An 11,327-nucleotide genomic window follows, 5' to 3' on the forward strand; every position below is an offset into this window, starting at 1 on the left:
TTTCGGGTTCGTTGGTGAGATGAAATGAAAAAGAGCAGCACGTGCACGACGAACGTTTGTTGCATTAGGCCCGAATAAAGAAGAAGAAAGGGAAAGTTTGGATGCTCCCTTCGAGAATTCTTTTTCGTAATTCTTGAACCAACAGCTACTCTCTTGTAAGAGGTCGTTTGTCTTGACACTTGGACACGGGAACGCACTTTCCAAGCCAAGAGAAAAATAAAACAGAAAACAATCAAAAGATTAACAATCCCCCTGCCCCTGTCTTTCATTGCAAAGGGTTAGGAAAAGGCTGCACTCACGACACAGTTCTCCTTTGTGGTTATTGATCCCCCCCCCCAAAAAAAAAAAAAAATAAGGATAACGTGAAAATCAACTGAAAAAACCAGCCTCCTTCACATCTCTCGATGATATGATTCTATCCATCCCCTGTTGGTGTAAAAATGAATTTCTCTTGTTGTTGTTGTTGTTGACCGGATGCCTTGTGTTCGTAACGGCCTCAATTTTTGCGGTCTCAACGAAAAACGTCCCGAGCGTGAAATGGAAGCTCGGCAAAAACGGGCACTCAAGTGAACGGATCATCAGGCAAGTAGCAGTTCGCACGATGAAAGAGAACATCACACGTGCAGTACAAGTTTTTTTTTTTTTTCGGGTGAGGATTGAGGATAATTTCTGAAGAAAATTATGCTGTTGTGTGGCTTTCAAAAGAGAGAAAAAAAAAACCGTGTTGAACGCGTGCTAACGGCATCTTCTTATTTTGACACCGGAATGAGTTGGGAGAGCTTGAATCGAGCGAGACGATTCACCGGAGAACAAAACCTGATTGTTGAGCGTATCTTTTTTCTTTATAAACTCGATGGCAATAATACCAAAATTGGATGCTAAAAGTTGATTTGGTTTACTTATGTTGTGGACCGAAAATGAAAACTCGTACATTCGTAGCTTTTAAACGAGGGAAATGTCAAGGCCCTACAATTCTAGGAGATTGAATAGAAAACAATGCAATCAATAATCACGAAAGTTCGTGAACATTCAAATTCAATAGTTCTTTAAATGATCAATCCCGTTTGTTGTTTTGAAAGAAAGTTGCTGGTTTAGTATGGGCCGGAGAAAAAAAAAAAAAATTATTTGCCAACGCCATCTATCCGACGTAAAACCAACTTGCTTATTATCACGAAACATCGTGATATGAATTCGTCACGTTCGTTTACGACTCTCCATACAATTTGTGTGGCTAGGGGATCGCAAAAAATTGAACAGAAAAAAACAAAGAAGCCAAAAAAAAAAAAAAAATAAATAAATAAAATAATAATATGTCGTCTTATTCCAATGCCAGAGGGCCCTAGGAAACATTCTTTTGTTTTCTCAACGAAAACGGCTGATGACGAATAAAACACAACAAAGAATAATACAAATAAAACAAAAGATTTAAAAAGCACTCAACAATAAAAAAAAAAAAGGAAGAAAAGCAATAAAGCAGGAATAGCTTAGATAGTAAAAATAGAATCCTTTCCATCTACCTAAAACGAGAGGCAAAAAAAAAAAAAAAAGACGCCAAAACAAAACAAAAAAAGGCGTCGTCGCCACATTTTTCTTTTAAAACAAAATCCCCCCAAAAATCAAAAGAAAAAAAAGAAAACACCTGATCACCATTTGAACGACCAGCGCTGACGAGAACGATTTTAATACGCATCGCTAATTATTATTATTACATTTTTTTTCTTTCTTTCTTTTTTAAGCCCTTTGTTGATTCCCCCGTCTTAATCGTCTTGGTAACAAAAGGGCCAGGGTCGAAGCCTCACGACAAAAAAAAAACAAAAAACAAACACGAAGTTGTTGACGTGGTCCGCTCGCTTCGTCAGTGGTCCGTCGGAGCGTGCGCGTTTTGTCAATTGTACACAACAAACACGAGATGGTCCCATGTTTGAATTCCGCGCCATATATGCACGGCTACGGACGCGATGGACGTGATGACCTCCGCGTCTGTTTTCCTTCTCCAATCTTTTATTAAAAAATATTTTAACGGTTCAAAAAAAATGTTTTCGAGGACTTTCTGATACGTCTGATCATCTTCCATGTACCCATATCAGGTTTGTGTTTTTTTTCAAAGATGGTGTATACGTGTTCACAGCCAAATAAAGACGATTGCAGCAATAAATTGTTCAAGAAATCCGGTTTTCTTTTTTCTTTTTTAAGATCTGAATGCGAACGGATCAATTCGAAGACGATTTCAACAACAACAACAACACAATTTGAAATGGACGAAATAAAGATCGAGGCAAGGTCGTTTGACTTGACTTCGATAACAAGACTTGGATTAGTTCAATCGAAAAATCACGTTGAGTCTGCACCAATTGAGCCGCAAATTACAGTTTGCCTTTCATTTCGATCACTCAACGGGCTGTGCAAAACATTTCGATGAGGCGATTCAGGTCGAGTCGCCTATGGCAAATCCAAATCTACCCCCCAAAAAAAAACCTTAGGCCTTGGAATTGTCTTGTTGTTTGTTATGATTGTTATTTTGCCGACCTTATACGGGACAAGGAGAAAGAGGAGGGCTAGAGGCGGTTATACACATTGTACACAAAGGTAATTAACATTTCTCGTTGAGAAGGGCAGCGGGGGGAGGGTTATACCGAACTGGACACGAACCAAAAAAAGTAGGTAAAAAAAAACCCCCAAAAAACAAAACAAATTCTGCTGTATTCAACTGAGTTGCCTTTCTATAAGAATCAACACACATGGTCGTTAAGACCGCACTACCCTGTGAAAGCTCCAATCATCTAGACATCTTCATTTCCTCTTCACTTTAAAAACAAAACGGATCGTCTTCTTCACCCAGGTAAAAAAAACATAAATAAATAAATATAGATAAATAAAAATAAATACACCAACTTGATTAGTTTTACGCACAAGTCTATAAAAAAAAATTTGAAAAAGAAAATGATTTATGAAAGTGATCGTTTCGTGTGCGCGCGCGTGTTTTATATGGAAATGTTGGGCATGGTAGAAATCGTTATCTAATCGGATGTCACGATCGGAAAAATAGGAGATCTATACTATGGCCATCTAGTAAATCATTCCGTAAACACAAAAAAAAAAAAAAAAATGTATATATCTAGATAATAATATCTCGTTTATCCTGTTGATTGAGTTCGTCCCGGGTGGTCCCATTTCTTTTTGGAAAAAGGGGCGAGACGCACTACAATTTTTTTTGGATTTCTTCCCTTTTAAAATACAAGAAATTCCGAAAATTTATTGAAGTCTACCGGAAAAAAAGACAAGAAATCTTGTACGGCCTTACGCGCCGCCACAAGTTTCTTCTTTATTTTTTTCTTGAAGAAAATACCGGTCCAATTATGCAAAGCAAATCAGAAAAAGAAGAGAGAAGACCCTTTAAACATAAGAGCACCCCTTGCAGACCGTACCAAATTTCTAGTCAAACAGTACGAAGAATTTTGTTTTATTCAAATTGAGGGGAGAGAAATTAAAAACGTGGTAAACGCTTGTGTTTATTCAGATGAACAAAAGAAATAGCCCTCACATTTTTAACGTTAACTATCGCCTAATTTACGACGAGCAATTCAAGCGACGTTAAACTTGATCGTTCGACTCTCAGATTACGAGACACACCCTAACCCACCTGCCTCTCTCCGGCAATGATTAAGGAAATAAAAATTTGATATCCAATGTTTTAAAATCGTTCAATTAAACATCGCCATTTTCCTCCCCACCAACTTCATCTAAGAAACACAATTAAAATGCCCTTTAAAAAAAAAAAATGACTCGTAAAAATCCAATGGGAATCCACAGATGGCGTTGACATTCCAATCTACCCATTTTTCCCGACAGGTGTAACACTCTGTAACCCTCATCACATTTGAGTGTTTCCCCCGCAGAATCGATTGGGAAAATAAAAAGGTCACATTGATCCATCACAAAACAGTTGAAGGCCTTCCAGATCAAATACATCGCATCGGGGCAAGGTTGGTCCGGCACTAGAGCCAAGGTCAGAACTGCTTACTTTGAAATCTTTCTGGCCCGATGACAAAAAGAAAAGTGAACCGTCAACGGGCTCGTGGCCAACATTTTCCTGATAATCGCATCTTCCGAAATAGACACCACGCTTTTCTTTTTCTCTTTTTTTTTTTTTAATCCTTTACGGTCTTGTTTGTTTTTACGTCAATCCCCGACCGACTTGAACTGGGGGGGGGGCCTGTTTCGAACACACAAAAAGCCAGCAGACAGCACATAGCAGTCGACTGAGTCGACGACGTGTTCTCTTAGTACCTACAAATACATTTGTAGAGTAAGGTTGATCTGTTTTTAGAAGCGCCAAACATTTTACTCATCACCCCGAATGTAAATGTAAAAAATAAAAAAAAGGTGGGGGGCAGAAGCAGACAAGAGTTGAGTAATTATCATTTTTGGCCCTGGACAAAAGGCAGGGAAAAATACAACAAAAAAATTGGAAAAAGAGGAAGAGTGTTCAGTCAGACGGCAACGGGATCGCCACCAGTTGTCGTTTTCTTTTGGTGGCGTACAACACAGTTGGGGCAGCGAAAACGTTTATCAGTCAAGTCGAAGAGAGTCTCGGCACAAAAGCGTGACGGTGAAAATGAGCAGCCATCACATGTCGGGCAAGGATCGACGTCAGTATTTCGTCTCTCACGTGACCACCTCTCACAAAGTATTGCACCTGGAGCAATTTTACTTTCATTGCATTAAAAATTATGTTTTTTTTTTTAAATCAATCGTCCATTTTACAGTCGCCATTTTTTATGTTTACCTTTCCAAGATTTTTTGGGGGGGGGGAGAAGGGGGGGGCGAGGTTCCAAGAACACAGAAAATTCCTTCATTTAAACTAATAATTCATTCCAAATTGGCAACGGTATTTTTTTTTTGTTTATATTTTTTTTGCAGAGTGTGGACTTTACAGAATACGACCCGTCGGCAACGATAATAGACGGTCAGGTGGCAAACGAAAGTGGATTGACGCCAAGTACGTCACAAACTTGTGACGCTGATTCGATTCCCTCATCTCCGGCCATCAGCTGCGATCCCATCGCACCCGTGTCTCAGTCTCCTTTCTGCGCAGCACAGAAGGTCGAATCTAAATCTCCTCCGGCTCTCAAATCCATCATCAAATATCCTCAACAGACGGGCGTCGTTCAGACTCAACAAGAGCCGATTCAACACCAACAATCGATCGAATTTGAATTGATTCAACCTCCCACCCGTACGCAACTCGATTGTGAACTCGTTTTCACCAGTGAACGCGTCAGCCAGTCGGAAGAGAACCCGCAAAAGCCGCCGACCGTCATCTCAACAGCCAACATCAACATGTCGAACGATAGCAGCGCCAATCAGCAACCGCCCATCATTTCGGTTAACGGGAATGGAGTTACGGTTAACGGATCGGATCCTTCGGATCTTTTCGATCCGTGGTGCGATCCCAATCGGCCACGGATCGTCCAATTCCAGGACATTAGTGCGGCCGCTTTTAAAATTAAGAGCGGCATCATGATGACCCCGTGCACGCGTTCCCATCTTTCCAGTCTGACTGGAACGCAAATTTTTTTCCAAAAAGATTTCCTTCAATATACGGGAAGTTTCAAGGTAAATCATTTACAAAAATCAAACAGTCACGTTCAATTTCTATTCGACGTTACGCTCGATCGACAACAGGAAAGAGGAGCCCGTTACACTTTACTGATGCTGCCAGAAGCCAATCAGAAACAAGGAGTGTGTACCGCATCGGCCGGTAATCACGCTCTGGCTCTTTCTTACCACGGCCAAGAATTGGGTACAAAAATAATAGAAAAAAAAAATATTCTTAAAAACCCCAAACGCCACAACATCAACAAAATTTGAATAATTTTCAACAGGTATTCCAGTAACGGTCGTCATGCCTATCGTAGCGCCAATAATGAAAGTCCAATCATGTCGTCAATTTGGCGCCAACATCATTATTCACGTGATTAGCATTTTCAAATAACGCGCATAAGGAAGAAGAAAAAGTGGAAAGGCGCTTAACGTCTCGTGTTTTTTATTCCCCCACTAGGGCCGTGATATTGGCGAGTCACGCGAGTTTGCTATGCGCCTAGGCAAAGAAAAGAACCTGACGTACATTAATGGCTATGACCACCCGCACATAATCGCCGGCCAAGGCACCATGGGACTGGAAATAGTCGAACAGGTTGGTGAGGAGGGGGGAAATAATACTGTATAATCTAGCCTCAATTATTCCTACCCACACACACAAACGGGTCCCCAATTCAAGCAGACGCATATCATTTTCTTTACAACGCCAACTCTACGTTATAATTCTTTAATGTAGGTGAAAAACATTGACGCTGTGGTGGTACCTGTAGGAGGTGGAGGACTCATTGCTGGAGTCGCCCTGGCCGTCAAATCGCTTTACCCTCACATTCAGGGTAATTTACCATCATTTTTTTTTTTCAAAGTCTTTCAAATTTAAATTGCGTTTTTAAAATGACAGTCATTGGAGTTGAATCGGAACGTTGCGCTAGCTTCAGCTGCGCCCTCAAAGTTGGCCAGCCCATTTATACCAAAGCGGAGTCGACGTTGGCTGACGGTCTGGCCGTCCCGAGAGTTGGCATTAATTCTCTAGCAACGGCTGCACCGCTCGTCGACAAGTGTGTCGTCGTCAAGGAAGAATACATCGCTATGGCTATCTTGCGGTAGGTCGGAGAAACAAGTGGGGAAAAAATGAAATAGAAGCAAATGTCAAAGATTTCTACAGATTGGTAGAGATCGAAAAAGCTGTGGTGGAAGGAGCGGGAGCTTGCGGATTGGCAGCCATTTTGGCTGGCTTGTTGCCTGAATTGAAAGGTAAACGAGTAGTGATTCCCCTGTGCGGTGGCAATATCGACACGACCGTTTTGGGGCGCTGTCTGGAACGCGGTCTGGCCGTCGACGGCCGTCTAGTTAAATTCAGCGTAACAGTCTCTGACCGTCCGGGTGGTATTGCGGAACTCTGTCGATTAATGGCCAACCTCGGTGTATCCATCAAGGACATCCTTCACGAACGGGCTTGGCTAAAAAGCGACATCTTCAGCGTCGAAGTATGAAACAAAAAAAAATTTTTTTTCAAATGTTTTCTTTAGTTTGGTTAATCTTTGCGTGTTGAACAGGTTCGAGTTATGTGCGAAACGAGAGATTTGGAACACGCTGTCGAATTGGAACGTGTCCTTAAGGAACATTACAACAACGTCCACTTTGGAAAAATGGCCGATGCTCTCGGCGGGAGTGGACTGACGGTCGACGAGGTCATGGATTCACGTTCCCCATTGCTCTGAGAGATACAATCTAAATTCTAAACCTACCCTACACGTCACAGAAAAATAAACATGAAAAACAAAAGAGGCCTAGATTCGTTGGAGAAAAAAAAACGGGCATGTTTTCTCGTTGTTTCCTTGTTATAGTTTTGCTTAATATACTGTTCGTTGAGGGGTGAATCATCACAGCGTCAATATATATCAATAAACACGTCAATGAAAAAAAATGCGTGCTGGAAATATTGAACCTACCTTTGAGACGTGACTCGATTTATCCCGATCTAGCAGAATGTAGGTCGAGGCTATATTTACACGACGCACTGCAAGAATGGATAGAAAAATAAAAAAATGTGAAATTCAACCCAATCCAACCAAGTTGTCATCAAAATGTACCGTCATTCATTCACATGAAGGGCTCTTGCCTTTTCTGATGCATCGAAGGGCCTTTTCTGTGTCCTTGATTCCCTTTATTATAGAACACGAGAGCTTTCGTTAACATAGTGGACATAGCCATGAACAAGACATTTAACATTTCAACTCAAATATTTAACTACTACCCCATTCCTTAAAAAACAAAGAGTAATACTATTTGTTTTGTTTGTTTTTAAGTTCCTGTTTCCCTTTTCTTGTTTTGTTGGTTTAATTATCACATAAATATGACATGTCTTTATTTCTTTGTAAACGATTGATAATTGACCAGAATTAACTTATGATTCAATATTTACATTGTCTTCATCGGACGACGGAGCACCTTGCAGCCAACGGTAAAGGAGTTCACAGAAGAAGGGTAACTCGATGACGGAAAGTTCTATTAGATCATCGATGTTTGGTTCTTCGTCGATTACCAGTGAATCTAGACCACTTCTGTTTGCGCTCGGCTGAGGTGCGATGGATCGTTATGAAATGCATGTAAATACAAAAATTAGACGTGAAATTAAAAAGCGTTAAAGTCAACTGATAGGTTTAACTTACAGCCAAGTCTGAATGGCGGGACAACAGAGAAGCATCGAGTCTTTGCTGAACCTGCTCGCTCAAGACGGGCTCCCAGGAAAAGATATCATCCAATCCGAAAAGATCACTTTCAGAGCTGGATTCATCACTGCTAGACTCATCATCACTGTTGGACTCATCGTCACTGCCAATGGTATACCAGCTGGAATCACTACTAGCGGTATTGATGGAATCATCATCATCAGCAGATTCGCTGAGTTCACTGCTTAGAATTTCTTCTTGCCCCACCAAGTCAATATTAAATTCGTCATACTCATTGTTGGATTTTATATTATGGATGACTGAGCTGAATGGTTTCACACATAGTGGGCACTCGGGTTTCACCTAGAAAGAATTTAGAAACACTCGTACTTGAAATGAGAAAACTTTCTTTTAACTGTTGCTAATTACTTTTGACCACTGGAGAAGGCAGCTGAAACAGAATCCGTGGAGGCAGCTTTTAGGAAATGATTGGTTTTCACACTTGCCCAGACAAATAGCACATGGGTCAAGTCGTGATTCAACAGGATACACCAAAGATTGCTCCGACATTCCTGGATATTGATTGACTGATTGAGGTTGGCAACATAGAATAGATATTTCAAAAGTAGGACTGCATTTACAGGCTAACTTTTAACACTATTATTTCGTGAAAACGGCTTCTTTATCAATACCTTTAGCACGTGTTTTACTTAGTTTTCTTCCAGTGCAAATTTAAGAAATAATTTAAAACAACATTTCACCTCTTTCAGACAGTCAATTTTTTTTAAGAAACAAAAAGGTGAAAAACAAACTCAACTAAAGTGAAATAAAATTTTTCTCAGGATCGTCAGTACCTAGTAGAACCGCATCGTGTTCTGACGCAGAAAGAACACGAGCACGAGAAGAAACAGCGAGCAGGTCAGACAGGAAACTGAAGATTAGGTCGTCCAAGCTCTAGGCATGTGGCAATTTGGCGCCTCACACCAAGCAACGTTGCCAAAAAGAACAATTTAGAACATTTTAAAAAGGAAAATTTTGTTGTTTACTTGTTTTTGTTTTCATTTTAATTAAATTACAATTCACAACTCATTTTTCTGTTCTACAGGAAAAAATATTATTACATATAGTTGACATCCAACAAAAGAAAAATATAAATATACATTTTTGGCAACTTAATTTCTAATCGTAACATCCACGCTAACGGCTAACCTGGGTATTTTTTCTTAGCTATTTCCAAAGTCATAGACATTTTGGGTAATTAAAAATTTTTAGCGGACTTCAAATAAATATCACATCATAAAAGAACAAAAATACCAAAACGAATGATACGCGGCTTAAAATAGTAGGATGGACTTCAAATGACGATTAGTCGTCATCAGAGTCTGATAATGTTATAACTTCAGGCAAAGGTTTAGGCGGTACATCCAGAATAGTGAGATCGTCTTCTTCTACATCTTCGGTATCTTTAAGATTTTCTATGGGAAAATGTCTTTCGGCGGACACCACGGAAACTTCAGGGGTCACACTTATCCTGACCTGAAAGACAGAAATGCCCAGCCTTTGTCGTAATGTCGTTATAAGAAATCCTAGAGAAAGTTACATCCATAGCCTTTAACTTACCACATCCTGTGGAAAAGCACCGCGATCTAGTTCAGGCTGCAGTGTTGAACACTCGTAAGATTCGATCAGCTGAAGAAGCATTCTCTTTCGAGTTTTACCCATACCCTGTAATTCCGTAATCTTTTCCGAACACAATTCAAAGTACAGATTTTCCGAGTAGGCCTTTATATACATATTCCTTTCGATTCGACGCATGTAGGCAATCACCATTTCCATGTGATTATGGGGCTCAAAAATCGGATCAGAAATTATGGCCACCACAAGTTTCTGGACCATTTGGTTACGCATGTCAGTTGGAACCAAATCATGCCACCACAGTACTTTCTCAACTGGGTCAGCAGTGACATTACTTACTGGGAGCAGGTTAGAAACCGTTACATCAGCAGACGAACTAATTGGATGGAATTCATTAACCTAAAAAAGGGGGATATTATTGAAAGGGTAAAATTTGAACTAAATGCAATTGAAGTTACAAGCTCAATTTTAGAAGCACGATCAATATCATCTCGTAGGATAGTTCTAGATCTAAGTGAGTAGCGAATCATGTTGGCAATCCGTTCTTGAGGTTTTATAGCCTTGGCTAGATGATTCTGGGCAATCGACTGCCGTTCAGACTGTAGAGGAGCTGCCCTATGCCTTCGTGTACCAATGTTAATGGTCTGCCTCCTTCCAGAAATGGCTTGTGTTTGCAGGTGGTTTTTGGCAGTGCCCTGAGCATTGTTTGCATTTGCCAGTGTAGTGTTGTGCTGTGACTGCTGTTGCAACAGCAGAATAGGAGGTGAAAATGCTCTTGATGAATGTTTTCCCAATTTCTGAATTTCAAGCTCATCATATTCATGATCAAACTTTACATTATGGATGATTGAGCACAAAGGTTGCATGCACAATGGACATTCAGCTTTGACCTATGATTGAAACAAATTCAGGATACATGACTCATAGTTATCTTTGCCAACATCTTGTTTACCTTTGACCATTCCAGTAAGCAAACAAAACAAAATTCATGAAGACAGTTGCTGGCAAATGACTTATTGTCAGGAACTCCCAGACATATGGCACAGATTCCTTGTGATGAATTAAAAGGAGATCCTGGGGATAATTCTTGAAAGCTGTCATCAATTCCTAAATGTTCATTTGATATTTTACTGTCTATTTGAAAAGCTTGACTTGCACAGCATTACCTGTATGTGCCATCTCCAAATTTGACCTACTTTTTACAAGGATAAAATGTTTAAATGGAAAAAAAGTTAACCTGTATTAAATTTTAAAAAAAGGGACTTGTAAACGTGGCTAAAATCAAAAGACGAGTGAGTGAATATCTAAATTAACTGGCGCCACGACAACACCTGTTGACTTGCAATGTTGCCAGTAGCAAAGAGACAAAAACAATTTAAAAAATACAGGTAAACGTAAAATATTAATTTTTGGCGCTAGAGT

At 40.1% G+C, this 11,327-nt stretch overlaps 3 protein-coding genes across 3 annotated transcripts; 1 reads left to right on the top strand and 2 right to left on the bottom strand.

Moving 5' to 3' along the window:
• The first annotated feature begins 4,303 nt into the window (after positions 1–4,303).
• Positions 4,304–7,525, top strand: LOC116925392 (L-threonine ammonia-lyase). Its single transcript, XM_032932080.2, has 9 exons — positions 4,304–4,687; positions 4,921–5,616; positions 5,686–5,803; positions 5,886–5,974; positions 6,062–6,196; positions 6,338–6,434; positions 6,500–6,701; positions 6,764–7,085; positions 7,155–7,525. Exons 1-9 carry the CDS (start codon positions 4,616–4,618, stop codon positions 7,317–7,319), a joined length of 1,896 nt encoding a protein of 631 aa, XP_032787971.2. The 5' UTR covers positions 4,304–4,615; the 3' UTR covers positions 7,320–7,525.
• Positions 7,526–7,674: 149 nt separating this feature from the next.
• Positions 7,675–9,266, bottom strand: LOC123473874. Its single transcript, XM_045175450.1, has 5 exons — positions 9,125–9,266; positions 8,700–8,842; positions 8,271–8,633; positions 8,024–8,176; positions 7,675–7,763 (listed from the first exon to the last, which is right to left on the bottom strand). Exons 2-5 carry the CDS (start codon positions 8,838–8,840, stop codon positions 7,698–7,700), a joined length of 723 nt encoding a protein of 240 aa, XP_045031385.1. The 5' UTR covers positions 8,841–8,842; positions 9,125–9,266; the 3' UTR covers positions 7,675–7,697.
• A 22-nt stretch (positions 9,267–9,288) lies between these two features.
• Positions 9,289–11,229, bottom strand: LOC116925394 (E3 ubiquitin-protein ligase RING2). The gene is made up of 5 exons (XM_032932085.2): positions 11,072–11,229; positions 10,858–11,012; positions 10,364–10,795; positions 9,891–10,304; positions 9,289–9,806 (listed from the first exon to the last, which is right to left on the bottom strand). Exons 1-5 carry the CDS (start codon positions 11,082–11,084, stop codon positions 9,636–9,638), a joined length of 1,185 nt encoding a protein of 394 aa, XP_032787976.1. The 5' UTR covers positions 11,085–11,229; the 3' UTR covers positions 9,289–9,635.
• Positions 11,230–11,327: the final 98 nt, after the last annotated feature.

This window comes from Daphnia magna, linkage group LG6 (genome assembly GCF_020631705.1).
Source record: "Daphnia magna isolate NIES linkage group LG6, ASM2063170v1.1, whole genome shotgun sequence".
NCBI lineage: Eukaryota > Metazoa > Arthropoda > Branchiopoda > Diplostraca > Daphniidae > Daphnia > Daphnia magna.